The sequence below is a fragment of the Phoenix dactylifera genome, chromosome 16 (assembly GCF_009389715.1).
Source record: "Phoenix dactylifera cultivar Barhee BC4 chromosome 16, palm_55x_up_171113_PBpolish2nd_filt_p, whole genome shotgun sequence".
NCBI classification, from domain to species: domain Eukaryota; kingdom Viridiplantae; phylum Streptophyta; class Magnoliopsida; order Arecales; family Arecaceae; genus Phoenix; species Phoenix dactylifera.
In genome coordinates, this window is record NC_052407.1 from 9,093,418 (window position 1) to 9,105,456 (window position 12,039).

At 39.1% G+C, this 12,039-nt stretch overlaps 1 protein-coding gene across 1 annotated transcript; it reads left to right on the top strand.

The window, feature by feature from the left end:
* The first annotated feature begins 2,528 nt into the window (after positions 1 to 2,528).
* Positions 2,529 to 5,438, top strand: LOC103700813. The gene is made up of 3 exons (XM_008782691.4): positions 2,529 to 2,847; positions 4,397 to 4,646; positions 4,748 to 5,438. Exons 2-3 carry the CDS (start codon positions 4,563 to 4,565, stop codon positions 5,201 to 5,203), a joined length of 540 nt encoding a protein of 179 aa, XP_008780913.1. The 5' UTR covers positions 2,529 to 2,847; positions 4,397 to 4,562; the 3' UTR covers positions 5,204 to 5,438.
* The last annotated feature ends 6,601 nt before the right edge of the window (positions 5,439 to 12,039 follow it).

Sequence of the window (12,039 nt, forward strand, 5' to 3'; positions counted from 1 at the left end):
TATAATATCAATGCAAGAGAGACAGAGAAGGGGGATGCAATGTATTAAATTACAAGACATAATTACATAGCATATATGTGCATTTGAAAAGCCTAGCACTGAAACTAATGAGGTTTAGCATGTGGAATTATAGGCATGTTGTTGGATAATGATGCTTACGCTTTATAAACTATATATAAAAATTAGTCACCAATCAAACCTATCAACTTACGATCTTGCATAATTTAAAAATAGTGTCATCCAGTCTTCCCTTCTTAGATTGCGTGTATCTGAATGGTTGGGTCCCCCCACCACAAGTAAGTGCACCTAAACCAATTATTACGGGAACAAGATTGCCATGAGATGGAACACCTCATAATTTGGTCTTCCCGTATTTGCGGCTGGAGTAAAGATAAAGAACAAACTACATGATGGATGAACTCGACTCAGATCACCATTTTTATCTTCTTCTCAAAAGGTATATCACCATTTCATCAGCCATCACCATATTTAACAATACATGAGGAAAATTGGCCATTGCTGCAAGCCATAGTGCATGGACTATTGCAAAAAGAGAAAGTCGATAGTATAAAGTATAAACCCTCGTTAAAGTTCTTTCTTTGAGAATTAAAAGTCTAATCATCAAGACCTTGTTTCTAAAGTAGAGGTACCAAAAGTAGCTTTAATCTCTTTTGCTTCCTTTTATTATTACCCAGGTCATTAACAAAAGGCCATAGCTTTAGTCTCTTTGCCTTGCGAGGAGCTTTTAATTCCATTGCTCGTTACATAATTTGATCAATTATGCTCGACGTATTGACTTGTTATGACTCTCTTATGATATTGTGGTGGGTCCATGGCTCGTGCTTTTGAGAAGCCTCGCGGGACCCATCACCCCGTACTTCTGCGCCTTCTCTCGCCGGCAACGCGTGCACCGATGTCCGGCCTTCGCCTGGCATTTGAGTCCGGGGGGAGTGTCCGTGGGACCGCTTAGCGTGCGATGATGCGGAACGCCATTGATGCTCACGACCAACAACTTCTTTTTTCTTTCTTTCTTTCTTTTCTAAGGGCGTATTACTTTATATCCATCCATTGCTTTCATGGGATTGGATCTACGGGCCTTTGCCTCGCTTAAAGAGACCTTTGTCAGTACACACCGAGGACCAAGTTAGCCCTTTCCTCTTCCCAAAGAAACGGATAGATTTGTACTATTATGGCAATTATGCACACACACTGACGTGTCCTTACTTGTTTTTTTTTTTTTTTTTTGGTAAGATGTCATTGCTTGTTTCAGTGGTGGTTACCAAGCCACTGTTCCTTTTTCTCTTTTTTTTTAATTTTATTTATTGTATTCATGCATATTTTGTGAAAGACATCACTGTACTGGAAGAAAAAATATTGCACTTTTGCTAAGTAAATGCAATGGCATCATGGTCTTCATGCACCAGTTTGTTGATCCATTGAGACTGATTATAGATGATGGATATAAGTTGGTAAAATCAAATAGAATTGTGATGTTTGATTTTTATTTAAATTTGGGAAATGGAACATGGTGAATTTTAATGGCCTTTGCTGAAGGCACAGATTAAAAAAAAGGGATAAAAATTAAAATAGAAGAATTAAGATTTGCATGGCAGGATATTTCGATAACTGAAAATGGGATTTTTTTTTGTTTAAACGAGTAAAATAAATGAGAGAGGGATTGCAAATGAATTTAGTTTTGTGCAAGGTCAATGAGTGTATTTAGTACATGCAACCGAGCTGAATGCCCGCTTCAACAATAATAATAATACAAAAAATCCAAAGTAGAAGATCAAAATTTTTTGCTTGAATTCTCTGATTTGCCTCCATGTCTTCTTATAATTCTACACAGTTATCATAGAGCCAAAATCATCATGGACAGTACTCTTGCTGTGGAGACAAAAACACCCATCTTTTTCCAAGGAATCTAACACGCGTAATTGAAAGTATCTCAACAAATAGGAAAACACGGACCAATCTCCCTGCAGGAACAAGCCTCCATATCTTGTTCCTGGTTCAGAGACCCCACTCATACCCTCTATATCAGATCTCACAATCAAGGACCCACAAATCAAGGAAGCCTCAAATCCTGCTAATGGATGATAGAGTGCACCGGCAGGACAAATTTAATCGTCGTTAAAAATCCGTTTCCGATTCTGAGCTTAGATTTACATGAAAGAATTATTATGAGCTGATGAAACTTCGAAGCTCCTGTACAAACATAAAAGTGCACTCATTGGTTGCACACAGGCCCTTCTCGAGCTGATGGTAATAAGCAAGGTGCCTTCTTGATGCAGTTACAATTGTAAACATAGAAGATATTCTCATGTGGAAGTGTTACACCCCCTGCCAAATTCTATGTACAAGAACTGAATCTTAATCCACATGAGACACTGAAACAACTGGTAATGATCATTAGAGTTCCAGGGACATAGTTTACCATCGCAGGTTTAGCTGTTCTGTTTGATGGTTATCTGGATTAGTGCTCCTTAATTTTCCAATGCAACATATAACAAGTAGGTCTACTTAACTTTAGTCCTGTACTTTATTGGCACTGTTTGGGACATCTTTTCCCTCATGCACTTGAACTGCAATGGCTAGGAGACTGGGATTTCTTTGGCATGCCCTCGGAGCCCACTAAAATATTCTGCTGAGAGCCTGTAGGAGGAACCTTATGTACTTCCTGTCTCACTGGATTGGGAATAAGAAGATTGTTGTTTTCATCCGAAGGTAAACTGTGGCCGAAGGGAGAATATGAGAATGAGGAAGACTTGACTTCTTCATTGATGCAGCTCTATGTTCTCCCCTCCCTCTTCATAGCTAATAGCAGCTAATCATAGATATTTACAGGTGAGAATGCCTACTTACTCTTATATCTTCCTCCTCTTTTCATCGGCCATGAGCTCTTTCGATTCCTCTCTTATTAAGCTTGTGCAGAGAATGTTAATCATATAGGAAGTGATTGCAAAACTTCTCTTTTATTTTTAGATGTTTTAAGCATGTACTTGTTTAAAGCAGTTTTCTTCGGATGATACTCTCTTCCTGTATAGTTTTAAGCTTCAGTAAGAAAGAAGAGGCTTCTCTATTATGATGCCTTCCATATTTAAAACCTATTTGATTTTTTTTTAATTTCTTTTTAGTTTTACTCTTATTATTATCATCACTACTACTTTTGTTATTATTAACATTATTATCATCGAGGTAAGCAATAGTTCTTGCAATGTTTTATAAATATGTGTTCTGAATGTACACAATTCACCATCCATTATGGATCTCTGCTATGTGACCTAAGGAATCGTCGCAATTTATTGGAAGTAATGTGTTTTCTGTACTGGCAAGATGGTGGATTCTTCACCTGACTTCTGTTTAGAGAGACGCACTCAAAGAAATTAATGCAATCTTGCCACTTTTCCTTCAACATATAACAATATCCCTACTGATAAACAGATGACAAGCCAAAAATATGCGGCCAATTACTTTAGAATACCTAAAACAACCACTCCTAAAGTTTAGCTAATCTCATTAATCGGGCAAATGGACTTGCTGTCCCTTTGTTGGCAATGCAGAATTATGTTGGTAGATCTGTTTTGCTATTCATTTTAACGGCAGTGTGTTCCTGGAGACTGCACGAAGTAGCTGATATGCATCTGATCATGTAAATTTTAATCCCTAAGACAAGTTTAAGATGGCAATCCCAAAAATCTCGAAGATATGGTACCATGGAATTGGTCTGAAGTTTTTCAACAGGTTTGCATCTCACTACATCCAGGCTTGGCTGCCTTTCCATGATTGCTTATAATTACTTTTGGCATTGGATTACTTTGGAAGATGTTGCTCCATTATGCTTACTTTGATGCATAATAGACATTTGAATTTTTCTCCATCTCATACTTTTTATCATTCCCTTATTTATTAGGACATCAGAAATAGAATCTATAATTTATATAATGCTGCACTACTACAATTTATTCCTCCCAATCATATGACATCCAGCAACCAACTTAATGAATGAATGAGATTCCCAGAACATGAAGAAATTCTCTGCACTTACTCATATGATGCCATTGATGGAATCTAGTTTGTCTACTATAAAGTCAGAATTTGCCGCAACAAACTAGAGAAGTATAGCCAAGAAGGAAAAACACCTTAGCAGGAATATTGTAAACCTATCTCATTGGAGCACACCATTGCTGAAAGTGGATTGCCAAGTGTCAGAATAACTTTGTAATTTTATCACCATCTCTTTGCTCTGCTCAAAATGTCAGATAGAATCTGAGCTTTTTCCTTTATGTTGTTATCTTGGCCATCAGTTCCAATCTTTGCAATCATCATGAGGCATCTGATTAAGTGCTAAAACCAGACAATCGTCGTCCATGACTTTGAATCTGAATACGTGCAGGGTTCGATCAGCATTTCAAAATCGAAAGCTACCGAGCATAATCGCAACAAATCGACATCTAATTGACATCCATCTTCGGCAAAGTACTAATCGGAGATACGCAAACCAAATTGTGAAATTGTGACTGGCCGCAGGGAGGCACCAATAGACAGTCCACAGAAGACTGATGGAGAAGTTTCTGAGGAACTATGATCACAAAGAACGAATGAAAATGGCCATCCTGAAGCATGAAGAAACCTTCAGACAGCAGGTAGGTTCTCCACAGCTGAGCTCCCCTCTTCCCTTCACCTGTTTGGCCATTTTCTGTCCAAGTCTGAAAGCTTAAATATTTGTTCTTTATATACGGATCAGGTCCATGAACTCCATCGCTTGTATAGAGTTCAGAAGCTACTGATGAGTGATATGAAAAATACTAAGCTGAAGAAACAAAAACACAGAAGGCCTCATCGGCCTCTTAATCTGGAACTCCCAGCAGAAGAGTACATAGTAAATGCTGAAGAAGAGGTGATGTTAGATATTGAACAAGAGAGCGATGTAGAGCTAACGCTGGCCATAGGAGGCAGCCGGAAGAAGAGAGATGGAACTCCTTTTACTTCCGAGTCAGGAACGAGTTTTTCCTCATCTTCAACCGAGTCGAGTGGGATGAAATCAAGAGGCCTTGAATGGAGGCTGCAGCAGGCGCAAGACATAAACCTTGGCTTTCCAAATGAGAGGGACGGTCCCTTTAATGTTGAAGAAGGAATGAAACAGGATGGGCTGAAGCAGCCACCCTGGCTCGTCCGATGTTTGAGCCTCAAGATGGCATGACCTTCATAGATTGCAAATGTACGTTATAGTTCGGCAGTCAATGGCATTTGGTACCTTGATAGATTAAAACCTTCAGTCTGTTATGTACATCTTCTGACCAATGCATGGCTGATGCTTGAGCTGATCATCTACTTTGTGCTAAAATTAGTCTTTATTGTATCTTCTTTTTCTTTGATGTAAAATATGGGAAACCCATTGACTATTTTTGCAACATGAGGACTTCCTTTGTAGGTCATCCATCCTAGTGCAGCTCTTTTATTGTCTTGCCCGAGCATGCTTAACTGCAGTAAACTGATGAAGCCCGTTGCTTTAGTTCAAGTATAATTGCACCTCTAGTAGTAATTCTTCTCCTTTTGTGAAGAGGGTCATCATTTGATTTTTTTTAAGAACTAGTGTAGGATATGTCCCAACTGAAATCCGGGTGAGAGCAAGAAACGAAGCTAGGTCCATGGTATCAATTAACTCTTATGAGAGCTAGAAATGGGCTTAGGCTAGCCCAAGGCCTATCAAATCGGGCAGGCATTAGGCATCAGATCTGGCCCGAGAAGAGTTGGGTGGGGCTTGGGCTTGAAATCCAAGCCTGAAAAGTTCTGTGCTAGACTCAGGTCTAGCCTTGGCCCAGCTCGGTATTGCCCTCAAGCCTGATCCATTCTCCTCTCTCTCTCTCTCCCCCCACACTCTCTGCTCTCTTTCTCTCTCCTCTCTCTTCTCTCCTCTCTCCACTCTCTTTCGCTATCTCCTCTATTCTCTCTCCCTCCCCCTCTCTTCTCTCCCTCTTAATCACTCTGCCCTCTTTCCTCCTATTCCAACCCCAAACCCTAAAGATTTTACCAGCTACATCTGTTTGTACCTTGTCATTTATCGACAAGAATTGACAATTGACTTTGGTATTGTTAAATTACAAGCAATTTGCAATATCCAAAAATTACTTAAATGTACAATAAAAAATAGGTATGTTCCAAGGAAAGAAGATAAACTATACGATACAAAAGTTTTGATATGTTTTAAACCTCATCTCAACTATGTCAATAAATTGCAAATATTAATAAAGTGAATCTCTTATGCAAATAGAGGTAATTAGCAGTTAAATACAAGCTACTTCAACATACCTAACAAGAAATGATTCATGAGGTTTTACCAAGCTTGAAAATAAAAAAGCTTAGAGATTGTATGACAAAATTATATCTAAGGATGATGGGAGGCATACTATCTATAGTTGATCTTCTCTAAGTTCTTTAACCCTTCTGTTGATGTTGTTCTCTCCCGACTAGCCTTTTCTATTTTTATCCATTATCACTCTAGAAGAGGTCATACCATGCAATATGCTCAACCTCTTGTTTTTGTTTTCTTTTCCCATATACAATTTTGGCTGAATATAGAGATTGTTTAGAGCTCTATAGTTGAAGTTGCACTACAACTCTCAAGTTGCATTGCGACTTAAATTGCAAGCAATTGACCTATAAGGAAATGGAACCTTGAATCTTATGTTTGGGGAAGAGTTTGGGGGGAAAGTAGGATGTCTCTGATATACATTCCGTCGAACACCTTGCAAGTCGACGCCAAGTCGAAGCACTCAATGTACATAGAGATGAGGGTATTCTGGAGGAAGAGGTCGACATCGAAGCTGCCGATGGTGAGGACCTAGGCACGCATGGAGAAGAAGCGGGCAATGGTGCAGGTTTGAGGAGGGAAAGAAAATGAAGGAAAGGGGCGGGATGGGGGCCAAAGGTGGCAATGGTGGCATAGAGGTGGAGGAGGTGGGCAGTGATAGAGGAGGGTAGGGCTGGTGTCGAAATAAGCATGAAAAAAAGAGGATGAGCCTTTGGTTAAATAAATACCATAGTCGATAATATGCTTCAAGTAGTGAAGAATATGCTTGATTGTAAGCCAGTGTATAGAAGCAGGCTTATTCATGAACTGACATTCTTGGTTGACTACAAAAGCAATGTCAAGATGTGTAAGAGTAAGATATTGACGAGGATGTGTAAGAGTAAGATATTGACATATACTCAACTCACCACACTCCAATATTGAGTCGGATCAAAAAGTGGCACACCATCAAAATGAAAAAGTTAGAACCTAGTAGATATAGGTGTCCAGACAGGCTTAGGACCATTCATGTTGGTTTTGAGAAGAATATCAGAAATATACTTTAATTAGGTCAGATGAAGTCCAGAAATAGTAGTCTTAGCCTGGTGAATTTAGTTTGTAAAGAAAAAAAAAAGGTCATCTAATGGAGCAGTAAGAGAACTAGTAAGAATAATATAATCTATATAAACCAGAAGAAGTGCCACATATTCTTTGATGTCTTTGATAAAAAGTGGGACGTACATCAGCCTATGACCAATAAAAACCAAGAGTATGTAAGTGAGAGCTCAACCGCAGAAATCAAGCACATGGCACCTGTTTAAGACCATAAAGAGAATGTTGTCGCTTGCAAACATAAGTGGGATAGTCCAGGTCAGTGAAACTAGGAGGTTGTTTCATATAAACATCCTCAGTAAGATGTCTATGAAGGAACACATTTTGGACATCTAATTTCTGAATAGGCCAACTTTAAGAAACTGCGAGAGAAAAAATAGTGCAAATTGTGACAAGCTTAATAACTGGGCTGAACATCTCATCATAATGAACACCCTCTTGTTAATCGAAGCCTTTAGCAACCAAGCATGCTTTATAGCGCTCGATGGAGCCATCAAATTGCCTTTTTAATTTTGAACACCCATTTGCAGCCAATAACATGTCGTGAATGAGGGGATAGAACTAAAAGTTAGGTGTCATTAGAGAGCAAGACATTGTACTCATCTGTTATCGCTTCACGCCATTAAGGATCATGTTGAGCTTGTGTGAAGCACGTGGGCTCGACAGGGATAGTGGAAGTCACAAATGCCAAAGGATATTTTGTGCTAAAGCGATGTGGCTTGAGCGTGCCATCCTTGGAGCGTGTGACCATATGATGTCCACCAATATAAGAAAAAGAAGTCACCGGTTCAGGAGCAACAGGTTCAGCAATGGCTATAAAATGTTGATCATATATCATGGTTGGGTCATTGTCATGTGTTTGTAACGAACTAGGTTGAGTTTGAGGACTTGGGGCTGGAGATATGGATGGATTGATATGGGTCGATATTAACTGTTCATTAGGCTTTGGTGTTGGCCATGATAAAGAAAAGGTATTAGAAGGGCTACTGGTTGACTTGGGAGTGTCACTAGAAGAGTTCTTTGCATAAGAAAATACTGTCTCATTAAAGATTACATCACAAGATATAAAAATACGCCCAGATGAAGGATGATAGCACCAATACCCATGAAAAACTATAATATAAGCAAAAAAGACACATGGAAGAGAACAATATATTCTAATTTATTTATATTATAGGACTGAAGGCAAGAAAAACATAAGGAGCCAAAAACACAAAAAAAAATTATAATCTGTCTTTTTATTAAATATTTTTTCAAAGTGAAGTAAAATAGAGTGTACGTGCGGATAAATGATTAATGATGAAATTAGCTATTTCAAAGGTCATATCCTAAAATTTAGAAAGAAGATTAAATTGGGCAAGAAAAGCAAGACCTACTTTTACAATATGGCAATATTTGCGCTCCACAGTCCCATTTTGTTGGGAGGTATGGGGGCATAAGAAGCGATGACCAATTCCATGACCATTCAATTTTTATTGAAAACGGTTGCAGTTGAAACTCACAAGCACAATCAGTTTGGAGAAATTTGATTTTATATTGTAAAAAAAAATTTCGACATGCAATCAAAAAATACGAAAGACATGATAAATATCAAAACAGTTTTTCAATGGATAATATTAGGAGAAACAGCTATAATCATCTAAAAAATATATATAGTATTGATTCCCAAAATGCGATGGAACATGAGAAGGCCTCCAAATATCAGTATCCACAAGTTCAAGAGGAGAAGAAGATCTAGATTGAGAGTGTGAAATGGATAAAGAGTGACTCTTACTTAATTGACATGCAGAGCAAATTGAAACTTAATTATTGTCATGAAAATTCTGACATAATTTAATTAAGAATTCTAGAAACAAAGGGCATAGAAGTATGGCCAAAACGTTTGATGCCAAACAAATTGAGAAATACTAGTTGAAGCAGCAAATGCAACATAAGCGTTCTTGATGACACTCCCAAGTGAGAAACAGTAAACTCCGTCCTTAAGCATGCCCTTGAGGAGGGTTTGAGTAAAGGTGAGGTCTTTTACACAAAAATGGTCCGGGTGAAACTCAAAATAACAGAAATTATCACGTGTAATTGAGATAAAGATAAAATATTTTTGGTGATTTGAGGGATATGTAAGATGTTCTTAAGTTGGAACGAATGAGTAGAAATGTGTAAAAGAGAGTGATCAATAGTTTTTATAGTCAAACCCTGAACCATCTCCTATGGTAACTTGGCCAGGACCGCGGTCGGAGCTAAGATGAAGATTGGACAAATCTGAATGAGTTATGTATTGGTTGCTGGGGATGTTGTGGCAGACCTCGTTGGTTGCCTTTTTGTACATAATTTATAGTAGGTGGAATTCCACCTACAGCCGAATGAGTTCTGAAAGTTTGGAGTCTTAGTTGGGTATCATGTTGGAAAAGAATGCATATAGTTATTCAAAACTAGGGGCAATTTTTGTGATAAAGAGTGTAAAGACAAGGTGTTTGTACTTTAGACCAAGGTCGAACAAGATTTGATGGCGTAAATTGGCAGGCAATTTCGGTCTATTAATGGTAGCCAAGTTGTCAAAAATCCACTTTGCCTCTTGTAGATAATCCTTCATAGAGAGCGAGCCCTTATTAATAACATGAAAATCCATCATAAGAGTACTGTAATGTGCTTTACTCTGGATGCCATAAAGTCATTCAAGAGCAAGCCAAACATCTTGTACTTATGGAAACCCGATAACATGAACCATCATCACATTGGATATGTTGTTGAGGAGCCATGCCCAAGCGATTTGATCATGGAAAAGCTATGATTCAAATGCCAGATTAGAGATTGGTTTCTCTATTGTTCCATCATTTGAAGTTGTGACAATCACCGGAGGTGGAGGCGAGGTCGTGCCATCGATAAGATTTCATAGTCGGTTGGCTGTTAAAAGAGGTTGAATACATGCCTTCCAAGTAATAAAATTATCTTTGTTAAGTTGAACAGCAATTGACGGCAGAGTGGTAGGTGTAGGCATGGATTTGGAAGAGGATGCCATAGAGATAGCAAAGGTTGAAGGCTCTGATACCATATGGGAAAGAAGAATATGTGGAAAAGAAAAGTATTGTGAAAAACTTTTATACCTACTCTCATGAGGTAGTTATCATGTATATTTATAGTTGAGAATATACAAGAGATTATAAGTAGGATGATATAAAGATAGAAAGTAACAACAAATGAATCTCTAGGATCAATCTTAAATTTATGCTATTTTAAATTCAAAATTTTGAATTCAAAATTTAAAATTTCTAGAATCATGGATTTTTGATATGTGGCTTGATATGGGGTCAAGATGAAGATACTACTAATAGATACCATGAACAATAGCATGGATTCTTGATATGTGGCCTATCGTTGAGGACCTTAAGAAGCTGCCTCAAATCAAGCTAGCAAAGATGAAATACTAATACGAAGGAGGTTGCATTGCTGGGATATATACTATGTATTAACAAAAAAAATTATTTACTCTATATTATATTGATTTAAAGTGAGTATTAATAAAGCGTAAGATATGTATCAACATATAGATGTGCATATATAACTTGTTGGGTATATGGCAGCATACCAAGAACACGCACACGCCTGAATATGTGTTATGCATCGGCACCAAATAGGCATGCATCTATGAATTGTTGGGTATATAGCAGCATATCGAGAAGGCTGGCTCATATATGTGTGTGTGGATCTATTATATATTAGAAAAATATTGACTTAAACTATATGCGTATTACCTCAATTTGAGATTTATGTGTATCAATAAATCATAAGACATACATCAACAATAACTTTGGTATGTATCAATCAATTATGAGATCATTGTAGAGTTGGTCACCAACAAGACAATAGTGTCGAGGCCTCTTTCTTCCGGCGAAGCCTGAGCAACAGGCTCTCTCTCCATTCAACTGCGGAATGGAGGTAGGTTTGATCAGATCGGTTCCAAGCCGGATGCAGTGGACCAGAAGAAAAGGGCATTAGATTTCAAGGCATCTGCCCATGTGGGGGTGGCAAGAACAATTGTGACGAGAGAACCGAAATAGATGGAGAATTTGGGCATGGGGCGAAGAATGTGAGGTAGATCGAGAATAGAGCGGCATGGTGGCGGGCGAGGGATGCACAGGTCCTCAAAGGAGTGCTGGTGGAGTACTGTGTCCAGAAGTCATCCATCTCATTTAGTCCGAGTATGAAGCGCAAAGCCAGGCGGGAGATCAGGGGGATCCTTGAGATGTCGGAGTAGGAGGGGGTCTGGAGCTATCTAGGGGGTACCTATCACTGAAAGGAGGCTGCGAGTCTCGAAGTGCTCTGGCTTGGTGCAGCAAGTTCAAAGCGGGCTGGAGGGCTGGCAGGCTTCATCTCTCTCCAAGATGGGCAGACTGACGTTGGCTAGGTTAGTGCTAAGTTTGTGCCCGTATACCTTATGGCCAACACAGTGGTCCGCAGACAGTGTTGATCGCGATCGAGCGGCTTCTTCAGAGCTTCCTTTAGGGTTCGTATAGAGGGGGCCATGGGGTGCACCTGGTGGCCTCGGAGAGTGTCTGCTGACCTTTCAAGGAGGGCGGCCTTGGGGTGCAGTCTCTCCGGGTGAGGCGCGAGGCGATCATCACCCGACACACGGTGCG

Excerpts from the sequence above, each read along its gene's own strand:
- LOC103700813 (XM_008782691.4), top strand. The coding sequence starts at position 4,563 with ATGGAGAAGTTTCTGAGGAACTATGATCACAAAGAACGAATGAAAATG. Across the intron at positions 4,647-4,747 it reads AAGAAACCTTCAGACAGCAG|GTCCATGAACTCCATCGCTT; the intron begins GTAGGTTCTCCA and ends TATACGGATCAG.